Here is a 14,778-nt window from a genome sequence, read left to right as displayed (position 1 = left end):
AATTCATTCTTTGAAACTCAAGAAAGGCCTAGAAAGCTAAAGTTGTGCTACAAACAAGAAGCAGATGGAGGACGTGGAGGAGTGGGAGGGTCTGTCCCAGGAAGGTCCAGTAGCATCCTGCTTAGTTATAATACTTCCAAGTCTGCACTAACTCTTCTAGAAAATTTAAGGATGAGGGACTTACTCACAATGTATTCTGTGAGGCCAGCATTTCTCTGATATGGGAATAAAGATAGTACAAGAAAAGTAAAAACAGACCCATATCTGGTCTGCCATAGATGCAAAAATTCTTTTTTTTCTAAATTTATTTTTTAATTAGAGGAAAATTGCTTTACAATGTTGTGTTGGTTTTTCTGTATAACAATGTAAATCAGCTATACGTTTACATATATCCCCTCCCTTTTGAGCCTCCCTCCCCTTCTTTTCGAGCTTCCCTGGTGGCTCAGATGGTAAAGAATCTGCCTGTAATGTGGGAGACCTGGGTTCAGTCCCTGGGTTGGGAAGATCCCCTGGAGGAAGGCATGGCAACACTTTCTAGTATTCTTCCCTGGAGAATCCCCAGGGACAGAGGAACCTGGCTTCATCCCCTTCCTTCATCCCATCCATCTAGATCATCACAGAGCGCCATGCTGGGCTCCCAGTTTTATTCAGTGACTTCTCACCAGCTATCTATTTTACACATGGTAGTGTAAAGATGTCAAGGCTACTTTCTCCATTCACCTCACTCTCTCCTTCCTCCACTGTGTCCATAAGTCTGTTCTCTACATCGTCATCTCCATTCCTTCCCTGCAAATAGATTCATCAATACCATTTTTCTAACAAAATTTTAGTAACTTGGTCAATGCACCATGGCCAACTCTTGGGTGAAGAGAAACTAACCTGAGAGGCAGAGAAGGGTACTGGGGTGAAAACAGGCTTCAGAGGGGTGCAGGTCATGGTTCCAGCCCCATCTGGACCACTTCCCAGCTGTGTGTCCTCAGAGGAATGGTGATGATGTTGATCAGGATGCTCTCTCCCACTTCTTAAGCACATGCTAGGTTTATGGTGTCAGATGCTTAAACACCTCCTCTCTCTTGATCCTCAGATTGATCATGTGAAGTTCATATTATGCAAATCATAAATATCCAAATATTTAAGAAACTGAGGCATCTGTGTGTGTGTGTGTTAGTCACTCTGTTGTGTACAACTCTTTGCGACCCATGGACTGTAGCCCGTCAGGCTCCTCTGTCCATGGAATTCTCCAGGCAAGAATACTGGGATCTTCCTAACCCAGGGATCTAACCCTGGTCTCCAGCATTGCAGGCAGATTCTTTACTGTCTGAACCATCAGGTAAACTGAGGCCTATAAAGGTTAAGTAACTTGCCTGGGTTTCTAGAAGTGATCAAACTGGGATTCAAACCCAGATCAGGATTCAGTGAGACAACACTAAACTGTTGGTATAGCACTACCTGGCACGTTAGACAAACTTCCTTACCTGCTTATGTACTTAAGAAGGTGCAGTCCTTTCTTTGAACATTGACTATCTGCTTGAGACCCCAAGAATGCCAGATAAAGAGGTCCACCATCTTTAAGGGGGGAAGAAAATTACCACCACACAGGCACTGTCCCCTCCCACTAGCTTGAGAAAGGTGTGGCCTGGGCCATGGTCCTCTACTGTGAATTCAAGCCCTTGCTACAGGGTGTCTGGGTGACCCACCAGAGAACTACACTAACCCTTATACTGCTCACGTTTTGCTGTCAGTATAAGACATTCCACTGACTGACCCGCTTCTGTGCTCATACCATAACCTGTGCTGATCATCTTACAGGCACCCTCTCAACTCTCACAGCACTGATTTCTGTCGAGACTCAGGAAGGGAAAGTGATTGGCACACGGTCATGTGGCTGGGAAGCAGTGGAGTTAGCATTCAACCATCAGTCTCTCTGGTCTTTTGCTTTCTGTGCTGCACAAGAAAGACTGGCTCTTTGCCTTCTGGGGTTTCAGAACCTAAGTCCAGAAAAGGGAATGATGTAGGGAACAAATTGTCAAGAGGGAAAATATATCAAGATTGATGACTATATTTTGGATATTGTAAGTAATGTCCCTGTGAACAATGGGGTGAATGTATCTTTTTGAACTAGTGTTTTTATCTTTTTCAGGTATAGTTTGAAGCCAGAAAATGTGATGTCTCCAGTTTTGTTCTTTTTTCTCAATATTCCTTTGGCAATTCAGGGTCTTTTGTGATTCCATATAAATTTTTAGATTTAAAATTAAATTTAAAATTTTGTTTAAAATTTATGACTATATTACCTAATATTTACTGTATGTTCCCTGGATAGGGCCACCCCATATCAGGTGTCTACCAGGTTCATGGCCTCCTAATCTAGAAAATCATACAATATGCAAACTCAGACACATTTTGACAGTGAAAGGGAGGGTTTAAACTACTTACAGGAATTAATTGATCTATAATAGGCATAAACCGTAACTGTCCCATGAAAACTAGGGTATGAAATCAACCTACCCAATTCCATCCTTGGCTAGCCTACTGTGTTCCCACAGTTGGGACCAAGCACTATGGCTGATGAGTTTGAGCAAGCTCCAGGAGTTGGTGGTGGACAGAGAAGACTGGCGAGCTACAGTCCATGGGGTCGCAAAGAGTTGGACACAAATGAGTGACTGAACTGAACTGAACTGATCTATGGCTGATACTTGTTAGCCCTAAAATTCACATTCCCTGGATGAATGTGCTATTTCTCTGGGGACCTAAGCATTCTGGCCCTTTACTCTGAGATAACATCCAGGCAGGTCAGCTGCTGGCTTATGCAACTTCATGTTCCAGTTACATGGACACTAACAGGGCATTTTTTGGTCTTTGCCTTGGGAACCAGTCCTTTAACAAGACACTCTCTTTTTTTTTTTTGTCATTGTTTTTTTTTTTTCATTTATTTTTATTAGTTGGAGGCTAATTACTTTACAATATTGTAGTGGTTTTTCCCATACATTGACATGAATCAGCCATGGATTTACATGTATTCCCCATCCCGATCCCCACTCCCACCTCCCTCTCCACCCGATTCCTCTGGGTCTTCCCAGTAACCCTACATGACACTCTCTTTCCAGGACCCCTCCCATACCAGGACTCATCCAGTTCTGTGCTCAGTTCCCATGCAGTGGCTCAGGCCAATCTCTGCAGACAGATACCCTTTCACCACTAACTGTCACTTGGCCCGGATTCATCACTGACCTCTAACAAGGTAAAAGTATTGCCCATTGGCCTTAAGTCTTCCAGTGTCCTTTCACCCTCATCACCACACCCTTCAGAATTTGAATTCTACTTTGCAGGACTAGACTGTCTCTAACAGTGGATCACTGCCTCCCACCCATTTCCACTGAGCCTGCTGTCCTGCATCAGTTAATGAAGCCAAGCCAGTCTGCTGTCTTTTTCTCCCAGAACTTTGTTGAGGAAGGTGTCCTTCCAGTGGGTCTGAGGAAGTCTGTGCACCTGTCCTAGCTTCTGACCACCTGATTCCTACACTCAGCCTTGCAGACACTCTATAGTCTGACTATACATATCCTATAAATCAGTCCTACACTTTGGCCATAGACAGTCTACAGTGGAATGACATGGAATCTAGCACATCCAGGTTCAAATTCCAACTACATAATTTATTTGCTATGTGGTGTGAATAAGCCCCTTAATTCTCTTAAACTCTCTGTGCCTCCTGACCTATCAAATAGCTTATGTACCTTCTTGTGAGGATTAATTATATTATATGTAGTGCTCGGTGTAGCATCTTATAAGAGTAAGTATTCAATAGTACATACTATAGTCAGGTTTGATAACATTTATACTGCAGTGAGGAGTGTGGCCTTGGAGTAAGTTTCAATAAATGAAATTTATGAGATCAATAGTAAGTATTAGCAGCATTTATGTTGTCTATATCCAAGCCTCAGTTTTATCTCTGTTCCATAAGTGGCCTTGGATAAGACGAATATGGATTTAAAAGGCAAACAAAATTGCTTCAGAAGGAAACAAAGCACACAGTTTTAGTATTGTCACTGTGTCACACAGGGATGTAGCCACTCAACCGTAAGACTCCTCCCTCCTCGAAGTCTCAGTGGGAAGGAATTTCAGTCCCTACACGGAGATTTTGGAAGGATGCCCGGCTCACTAACTCCAGAAGTTGAGCCCAAAATGCCTTCGGGGCATTAAGCTTCCTGCCTGTGCCTTTCACCCAGCCCAGCGGCTCTTGCTGCATTTACCAGCATGGGCAGGAGATCTTCAGGGCTTTCAGGGACAGGAAATCTCCTCTCCAACTCCATGCTGATGTGAAGGAAGCCCCTGGGCCTGCGGCTAGAATCCCCTCCCTCCAGGGATGCTATACATTTGACACTTAATAATGGCACAGATCTCCCCAGTAGGGCCACTGTGCAAAGGAGAAAGGGAGACTGCCTTCCACTGCACCACCGAGACCAAGAGACACAGGTGAAGGCTGCTGCAGGGGTGAAGGGGGTGAAGGATAGTGCACTGTTCACTCGTAAGTAGGACTGAGGGATGAGCTAAGTGAATTTCCTTCTTAGGGCACCTCCAAGAATGGACAAGGGATCATCACCCTAGTCTTCTCTGCCCCACTCCCCGGGGGAGGGAGAGGGGTTTCTTGCCCTCATAAACAGGAGTAGAATCTCTAGCACAACTCCATGGTCATTTTCAAACTCAAACAGTGGCCCTCAGGAGTACCATCTACCCCCATTCCCTAATGGGTCCTGGGGCACTCTGGTGGACCCCTGACAAAGGATCCTCTTTCTTCTTTTTCTAAAAAAAAAAAATGTTTTTATTTATTTGACTGCACCAGGACTTAGTTGCAGCATGTGGGATCTAGTTCCCCAACCAGGGACCAAACTTGGGCCCCCTCCATTAGGTGTGAGGAGTCTTAGCCATGAGACCACCAGGGAAGTCCTTCTTCTTTTTTTCTTATCTACTAGAAGAGCAGAGGCTAAGAAGGATAAGTGAAGGGTTGGCAGGAGGAGAGGAGAGCAGATATTGAAAACGGAGCTCTCATAGTTCAAAGGCTTAATGTAATTGTTCCTTCATGTGTGCCTTTGGGGGAGGCAGCAGAGAGAGCAGTGGCTAAGAGCCTGGCAAGCTGTGCACCCAGAGAATCTAGCATAAGGCCTGGGACTACCACTCATTAGCTTGGAGGAAGGCAGAGCAGAGTCTGGTCTTAAAGCAGAGAAAACTAGTCCTGGAACAGGGCTTCAGAGGAAATCTGTTGATCCCACTTAAATACCATAGATACCCCCTTCACTATACTAGAAACCATAGATAGATAGAAAATACCATAGAAAAATACCATTTTTCTATTTCCATTACCAATGGACACAGCCTCTGCCTGTAGCCTGCCTGGGAAGACAATACACAAACCCCACAAGGCTGACTGGTCAGGTGAGGAGGAGGGAACCCCAAACTGGGCTTTGAGGGCTGGTGGGATGTGAGGAGGAAGAAGGGATCATGGGAGACATTCCAACAGATAAACAGCTCAAGGAAAGAATGGTGAGATTTGCATGGCATATGTGGTAGGTGCTGAGAAAGCCAGGTAGCTTGGAGGATCTGTGGGTCAGAGAGGAGGGGCCCCCAAGATGCTTAGATGAGGATGTTTTGGTGGTCGTGCTGTTAGTATCATGGCTCAGAACTCTCACTGAGTCATAGAAAATCCTATAGACTTGAAAATTGGTCAGAACCAGAAGAGAAATGTCTTAGTATAGTCTAAGGAGGCATGAGAATGGGCATGAGAGATGAAACAGTATCTGCTGGTGGGTGGACCAGGAAGGCAGGCTAGTTAGGGGCTCCTGAGAAAGCCCAGATCTGGATGTGGACTAGAGAGAAGGAGGATGTGAGCCTCTCCCCATTATCATCCCTCATCCTTCTGGCTTTAGAGTTAGCTGTTTGCACAGCTGACAAATCCTTGTCTCTTGAATGTGACCCCTCTCAAAGTCCAAGATGCTGAGCTTCCCTAGTTCTCTTCTCTTCATAAACATTCCTGACCTGAATAATTTTCCTTCTTCTTCCAGTTACTGGTGTTCCCTAAAGCTCAGCACAAAAATATCACACTATCTTCTTTTGCTCATAGCCTCAGACAACTTCTTCATCCCTCACCCTTCACCAGAATTTTGCAGCAAGCAGTCCTCATAGTCTTGTTTTCAGTGCTGTCCTCTGGAAATTAGATGCTTGAAAATGTCACGATGGCTCCTCAATTCTCCCTCCGTTCCTACTTCCACTAAGCCTCCCTTACATAAATTGCTACCATTTATTGAGCACTTTCAATGGACCAGATGGATTTCACACAAACTCCATTCTGGAGGAGGTATTACAGATACAGCACAAGGGACCCTGAGAGGCTAAGTGACTTAGGAGTGGTTAAAGAGGATACGAGATGAAGGTGTGTTGACACCTGAGTCTATGCTCTCTTCTCATGTCTCCAACTCCTGGAAGGAATCTCCTGCTAACACAACCCTGTTCAGCTGACTGCTTGGCCCAGCCCTCCCCTTGGTTCTCATGACATTGCTGCAATCACAGGTCTCCAGCCAGGTGTTCCTTGGACCAAAGAATAGCAGACCCAGAAGAGTCCCTTGGAGTCATCAAGACCAACAGAGTTAACCAAAATCACACAGCGAATTAGGTGCAGATTAAGGACCAGCCCCACTCTTCTGATTTCCAGAGTCCTCCCACTTATACCAACCCTTTTACTTGTCTAGTGTTGGTATTTTGCAAAATTTATTGACATGGGGTATCTCATAAGCTTTTTTCTATTACCCTGTGCCATGGATGTTTCATTTCTAACAGATGGGGATACTGAGGTCAATGGGGGTGAAGGGACTTGCCCAAATTCACACAGATGGGTAATTGACAGCCTTCGGACATTTAGGAAGAGCTGAATTTAAAATGTTATCATAGGGTGGTAATTATAAGGATTCGACAGAAAATCCCACAGATATCCAATCACAGGCCTCAGGGCAAGTTAGGAATCAAAATCATGCTTTCCATTTCTCGGGGCTGTGAGGTCTCTGCTCTCTGCTTCCCAGCATGTCGGCTCTCATCTCTCTAAGACCACCACTGTTCTTTACAACTCCAGCTTCCCTGTGACTTCAGGTCGCCAGCACAGCAGCTCTGGGTTGACTGTACCTCAAGCACCGACAGCTCAGTGACACAGACTTTCAGTGTCATCATTTAAAATTTTCAGCAGAGAATTGTTCTCCAGACCAAGACAAGTATATGTGCTTGGAAGCATTCAGCAGTGATCAGAGGCTGGCTGGGTTCCCCTGCTTCAGACATAGCTACCTAAAGCCTTGCCTTCTATAGGTGAAGGTGGGTTCCGGGGAAGGACCTGTGAGCACTCAGGCATCTTATATTCTGTTACAGGCATGAAGCCAGATCTTCCGATGGCTCTCCCAGTTCAGGAGCTGCCCTAGTTTACTACACCTTTTCACCCAACTCAACAAAGATTTGACTGAATCTCAAGCTTCTGTGCAAGGGGCTGTGTGTGGCTCTGGTTCAGTCAGCTGTCTGACTGAGAATAGTCAGCTATGTCCTCCCTCCCCCAAGGCTGAGGACAGAACAGACCAGTCTTTATCTCCTAATAGGCAGACCACCATGCACAGCCTTGGCAAGGAGAACCGCAGCTCTGTCTCTGAGTTCATCCTCCTTGGCTTCTCCAGTGAGTCTCAGGTCAGAATGGCTCTGTTCACGTTCTTCCTTCTTCTCTACCTTATCACAATTTTGGGCAATGGACTCATCATCACCCTGATCTACTTGGATACACAACTCCACACACCTATGTACTTCTTTCTCAGCATCCTCTCCCTGGTAGACATGAGCTATGTCACCACCACTGTGCCCCAGATGTTGGTTAATCTGGTATATCCAGGGAGGACCATTTCCTGGGGAGCTTGTGCAGCCCAGATGTTCATCTTCTTGATCCTGGGCATTGCTGAGTGTGTCCTCTATGCCATTATGGCCTATGACAGGTATATGGCCATCTGCTTCCCCCTTCACTATACTATACTGATGAGTCGTCCTATTTGTATCAAGATGGTCACAGTCTGTTGGTTCATTAGCACAGCTGGGGCCCTGATCTATACTGTCTTCACCATGCGTCTGCCTTATTGTGGCCCCCACAAGATAAACCACTTCTTCTGTGAGGTCCCTGCTGTCCTGAAGTTGGCTTGTGCAGACACCTCCCTCAATGACCAGTTGGACTTCATCTTGGGTTTCATCTTGCTTTTGATACCACTTTCCTTCATCCTGGTCTCTTATGTTCGCATCTTTGTCTCCATCTTAAGCATCCGCTCACCCCAGGGCAGACTCAAGTCCTTCTCCACGTGTGCTTCCCACATCACCGTGGTCACCATGTTCTATGGGCCAGCCATGATCATGTACATGAGGCCTGGGTCCTGGTATGATCCAGAGAGGGACAAGAAGCTGGCCCTTTTCTACAATGTTGTCTCTGCCTTCCTCAACCCCATCATCTACAGTCTCCGGAACAAAGATGTAAAGAGGGCCTTTCTGAAAGTACTTGGCCAGAGAGGGACAGCTCAATGACCCAGGGTGTTTCAGAGTTGTCCAGAATCATGGGCCAACTTGATGAGGCTCATGTGGTATCATGAAAGTACATCAGGTTCTGGCCAGCATTTCTGGCCAGAAATTTTGAGCTACCCAAAAAAGGCGAGGTCACCCTGAAGTTCTCCCCACTGGTTGGAAAATTTTCAGCTGCTACCGCCCACAGGCTCAGTCGAGGATTTAAGACGAAGGATTTGATTTACAATAAGTATGTCCTTATGGTCCAAGGTTATTGCTTTATTGTTTTTCCTTGGTTCTCTCCTCAACTCTGGAAAATTATGTCAGTTCAATATATCATGGCCAAGTGTTTAACATGCATATGTGCTTTTCAATGGTATAAAGGACTGGGGGTGAAGATGACAAAAAGGGTAGCAGATTATGTAGGAACAGTCTTGCGTTACTCTCTGACAAGCACTCAGAAGTAATATTAGCATTGCTTTTTGCACTTGGTGGTATAAAATCTACGTTAGAGTTATTTTAGACATATCTGTAGAACTATATGGCTAATAATATTCTTCAACTTGTGAAACTCTTAGCTGATTTTATATTTTAAATATCATTCTTATTTTCAGAAAAATAAATATACATTTCATAAAAGAAAATACATGTGTGTGTGTATATGTATATACATATATATATACCTGCATCTTTTTTTTTTTTTTTTTTTTTTGGCTCTTCTTCATTGTGTGTCTTTGGCTGAGTCTTCGCTGTGGCACATGCACTTCTCTAGTTGTGGCACATGGGTTCTGTAGTTGATGCCCAGGTCTTAGTTGCCCCATGGCATGTGGAATATTACATCCCTGATCAGAGATAGAACCTGGGTCCCCTGCATTGGAAGCATGGATTCTTAACCAAGACAAGCAGGAAAGTTTCCTATGTATCTCTCTTTTTATGTTTATGTATATAATGAGATACCAGACAGAGTAATAAATATGCAGAAAGAAATTATAGAAAAGAATATAGCAAAGACCCTATTTTCTCACACTCAAAATAAATATGTTAATATTTTGCCATATTTAGTCTAAGTCTTTTTTATACTTTAGAAAAGGATTAAATAATTACAGGGAAAATTGAAGTTCTCTTTGACTATTTCCAGCTTCTCTGAATCAACTACTTTTATTAGATTGAAGTCTATTCTCTGTGTTTCAAAGCTTTTGCTTACATATAATCACATCCATAACCAATGACAAAATTGTTTTTGTATAAACTTAACATTTTATAATGGTATCAAGATATCATTGCCACTATGAAAAAATTTAACTCAACATCATGGTTCTGACATCCCCCACAGGATACTTAAAGGTCTAAATCATTCTCTTAAGAATTTTAAGCATTTTACCACATCTCATTTATCTAACTCTTTATCATTGGACATTTGTTTAATTTTAATTTTTTGCTATTTAAATAATATTGTGATAAATTTCTTTGGACGTGTCTCCATATGTAAAAAGTTTTCCCAAGACGTATGTATAGCAGTGAATGTAGCAGTTTTTAGAACTTTCCAATTTACTGCTGCTGCTGCTGCTGCTAAGTCGCTACAGTCATGTCTGACTCTGTGCGACCCCATAGACAGCAGCCCACTAATCTCCACCGTTCCTGGGATTCTCCAGGCAAGAACACTGGAGTGGGTTGCCATTTCCTTCTCCAATGCGTGAAAGTGAAGTCGCTCAGTTGTGTCTGACTCTTCGCGACCCCATGGACTGCAGCCCACCAGGCTCCTCCGTCCACAGAATTTTCCAGGCAAGAGTACTGGAGTGGGTTGCCATTGCCTTCTCTGTTCCAATTTACAGGCTACCCCTAAATTATTCTTCTAAGTACTGATACCAATCTACAGCTTTCATTCTCATCAACCCTTGAAAATGTTATTTATCAAAACCATTCTAAAAGAGTCTATCTCATAGATGGAAAGTGGTGACGTTTTTTGTTTCACTTATAATCCCCTGATTGCTAATGAATTTAACATCTTTTCATAAGTCTGTTGGTAGTATTGTGTAGTGAAGTCCGCCCTGGAGTCAGACTTCAATATTCTAACCTCAGCTAACCCTTTACTAACTCAGTGATGATGGGTAAGTTACCTAACTTCCATGAGTCTCAGTTTCCTCATCTGTTAATGGGAAGAATATATTATAGATCTCAGAGGGGTGTTAGAAGGATTAAATGAAATAATACATGTAGAGCATTTAGCATAATAAAAAATAATAAGTGTTCAATGAATACAAGATATGTTTACCTTTTCTTATTTATAGTTCATTAAATATTTTGGCTATTATTCTTTCTCTATTACATGCACTGAAAATATCTTCTTGGGAACTTTCATGGAGGTTCAGTGACTGAACCTCTGTACTCTAATGCAGGCAGTGTGGGTCCAATTCCTGGTGGAGGGACTAGATTTCACAGATCACAATTAAGAGTTCACATGCCTAAGACCTGGCACAGCCAAATGTATAAAAATTTTTAAAAAGAAAAAAAAAAAAAAAAGAAAACATCTAGTCTGAGTCTATTACTTGTTTTCATTATTGCAAAAGTAGTATATATTTATTCTGAAAACTTTGCATTTATAAATACAAACAAACAACTGTTATCTTAGATTTGGAGACAACTACAATTAACATTTATTTTCTGCTTCTTTTTTATTTTTAAATTATGGAAGTATGATAACACACTTATAGGAGACTTGGAAAATACAGAACAAAGTTACATATATTTCCACTATATATTACAATCATTTTTAAGTAGATAAATTAAAATTTTTAGTTGGAGTAAATAACAAGCTGTCAAAAATTAATAGAATGAATACACAAAGAAGTAGAAGGATATAGTAGACCTGAAAATCACTATGAGCCAATTCACATGATTAAGATTTAAACAATTTTCACACAACAGCAGCATACAAATTCTATTCAAGTTCCCTTAGACTAAACTAGGAGACACTGGAACATATCCAGGGATATAAAACAAAGTGCAAACATTTCATTGTCTAAAGGTATTGAAATTATACAGAGCCTATTCTCTTATCACTATGGAACTATGTTAGAAATCAGTATCAAAAGATATTTGAAAATAACCCACATAATTTCAAGTGCAATGTGACACTTACCAAGATAGATCTTTGACTTAGCCATTGAAAGCCTCAATAAAGTTAAAAGTTTGAAAAAACATAAAGGGTGATTGCAAAGAAGAAAGCATTTAAATAAGAAATTAATATCAAAATGAGAAATTAATATTAAAGATACTTTAAAAACATGTATTTGAAAATTAAATGTCTGCTTTTAAATGTTGTGTGTATCTAAGAAGCCATAACAAGAAAAATTTAATATTTGTAAGAAAATCAAAATGAAAAGAGAATTTATCAGAATTTGTTGCATGCAGCTGAAGCTACTCAATGCAACTAAATACAATATGAAATCTTGAATAAGATATGAAAACAAACAATGGACACTAGCATAAAGTTTCATGCAATGTGAATAAAATCTGTACTTTAGTTAATAATACTGTATCACATGTTAATTTCCTGTTTTTTAAACTTAATTTATTTATTTTAATTGGAGGCTAATTACTTTACAATATTGTAGTGGTTTTTGCTATACATTGACATGAATCAGCCTTGGGTGTGCATGTGTCCCAAATCCTGAACCCCCCTTCCACCTCCCTCCCCATCCCATCCCTCAGGGTCATCCCAGTGCACCACCCCTGACCACCCTATCTCATGCATCAAACCTGGGCTGCCAATCTATTTCACATATGGTAATATATATGTTCCAATGCTATTCTCTCAAATCATTCCACCCTCACCGTCTCCCACTGGGTCCAAAAGGCTGTTCTTTACATCTGTGTCTCTTTTGCTGTCTCTCATATAGGGTCATTGTTACCATCTTTCTAAATTCCATCTTTCTAAATTCCATATATATGCCTAATATACTGTATTGTTGTTTTTCTTTCTGACTTACTTCACTCTGTATAATAGGCTCCAATTTCATCCACCTCATTAGAACTGATTCAAATGCATTATTTTTAATAGCTGAGTAATCTTCCATTGGGTATATGTGCCATGGCTTTCTTATCCATTCATCTGCCGGTGGACATCTAGGTTGCTTCCATGTCCTAGCTATTGTAAACAGTGCTGCGATGAACATTGGGGTACATGTGTCTCTTTCAATTCTGGTTTCCTCAGTGTGTATGCCCAGTAGTGGGATTGCTGGGTCATATGGCAGTTCTATTTCCAGTTTTTTAAGGAATCTCCACACTGTTCTCCATAGTGGCTGTACTACTTTGCATTCCCACCAACAGTGTAAGAGGGTTCCCTTTACTCCACACCCTCTCTGGCATTTATTGTTTGTAAACTTTTTGATAGCAGCCATTCTGACCAGCGTGAAATGGTACCTCATTGCGGTTTTGATTTGCACTTCTCTGATAATGAGTGATGTTGAGCATCTTTTCATGTGTTTGTTAGCCATCTGTATGTCTTCTTTGGAGAAATGTCTGTTTAGTTCTTTGGCCCATTTTTTTTTTTTTTTCATTTATTCTTTTTTTTTTTTTTTTTTTTTTTTTTTATTAGTTGGAGGCTAATTACTTCACAACATTTCAGTGGGTTTTGTCATACATTGATATGAATCAGCCATAGATTTACACGTATTCCCCATCCCGATCCCCCCTCCCACCTCCCTCTCCACCCGATTCCTCTGGGTCTTCCCAGTGCACCAGGCCCGAGCACTTGTCTCATGCATCCCACCTGGGCTGGTGATCTGTTTCACCATAGATAGTATACATGCTGTTCTTTTGAAATATCCCACCCTCACATTCTCCCACAGAGTTCAAAAGTCTGTTCTGTATTTCTGTGTCTCTTTTTCTGTTTTGCATATAGGGTTGTCGTTACCATCTTTCTAAATTCCATATATATGTGTTAGTATGCTGTAATGTTCTTTATCTTTCTGGCTTACTTCACTCTGTATAAGGGGCTCCAGTTTCATCCATCTCATTAGGACTGATTCAAATGAATTCTTTTTAACGGCTGAGTAATATTCCATGGTGTATATGTACCACAGCTTCCTTATCCATTCATCTGCTGATGGGCATCTAGGTTACTTCCATGTCCTGGCTATTATAAACAGTGCTGCGATGAACATTGGGGTGCACGTGTCTCTTTCAGATCTGGTTTCCTCAGTGTGTATGCCCAGAACTAGACCAAAGAATTTCACAATTTGTATGGAAATACAAAAAGCCTCGAATAGCCAAAGTAATCTTGAGAAAGAAGAATGGAACTGGAGGAATCAACCTGCCTGACTTCAGACTCTACTACAAAGCCACAGTCATCAAGACAGTATGGTACTGGCACAAAGACAGAAATATAGATCAATGGAACAGAATAGAAAGCCCAGAGATAAATCCACACACCTATGGACACCTTATCTTTGACAAAGGAGGCAAGGATATACAATGGAAAAAAGACAACCTCTTTAACAAGTGGTGCTGGGAAAACTGGTCAACCACTTGTAAAAGAATGAAACTAGAACACTTTCTAATACCATACACAAAAATAAACTCAAAATGGATTAAAGATCTAAATGTAAGACCAGAAACTATAAAACTCCTAGAGGAGAACATAGGCAAAACACTCTCCAACATAAATCACAGCAAGATCCTCTATGACCCACCTCCCAGAATATTAGAAATAAAAGCAAAACTAAACAAATGGGACCTAATGAAACTTAAAAGCTTTTGCATAATAAAGATAAGGTTTAAGGTTTTTGTATTTCCATACAAATTGTGAAATTATTTGTTCTGGTTCTCTGAAAAATATCGTTGGTAGCTTGATAAGGATTGCATTGAATCTATAGATTGCTTTGCGTGGTATATTCATTTTCACTATATTGATTCTTCCAATCCATGAACATGGTATATTTCTCCATCTATTTGTGTCATCTTTGATTTCTTTCATTAGTGTTTTATAGTTTTCTATATAGAGGTCTTCTGTTTCTTTAGGTAGATTTATTCCTAAGTATTTTATTCTTTTCATCACAATGGTGAATGGAATTGTTTCCTTAATTTCTCTTTCTGTTTTCTCATTGTTAGAGTATAGGAATGCAAGAGATTTCTGTGTGTTAATTTTATATCCTGAAACTTTACTATATTCATTGATTAGCTCTAGTAATTTTCTGGTGGTGTCTTTAGGGTTTTCTATGT

The 14,778-nt window shown here is 41.3% G+C and overlaps 1 protein-coding gene across 1 annotated transcript; it reads left to right on the top strand.

Moving 5' to 3' along the window:
- Window positions 1-7,632: 7,632 nt before the first annotated feature.
- Window positions 7,633-8,580, top strand: LOC133040345 (olfactory receptor 2A12-like). Its single transcript, XM_061120064.1, has one exon. It carries the CDS (start codon window positions 7,633-7,635, stop codon window positions 8,578-8,580), a length of 948 nt encoding a protein of 315 aa, XP_060976047.1.
- Window positions 8,581-14,778: the final 6,198 nt, after the last annotated feature.

The sequence above is a fragment of the Dama dama genome, chromosome 20 (assembly GCF_033118175.1).
Source record: "Dama dama isolate Ldn47 chromosome 20, ASM3311817v1, whole genome shotgun sequence".
NCBI lineage: Eukaryota > Metazoa > Chordata > Mammalia > Artiodactyla > Cervidae > Dama > Dama dama.
The sequence above is the reverse complement of the archived record's forward strand: the minus strand, read 5'-3'. Positions and strand labels throughout refer to the sequence as shown.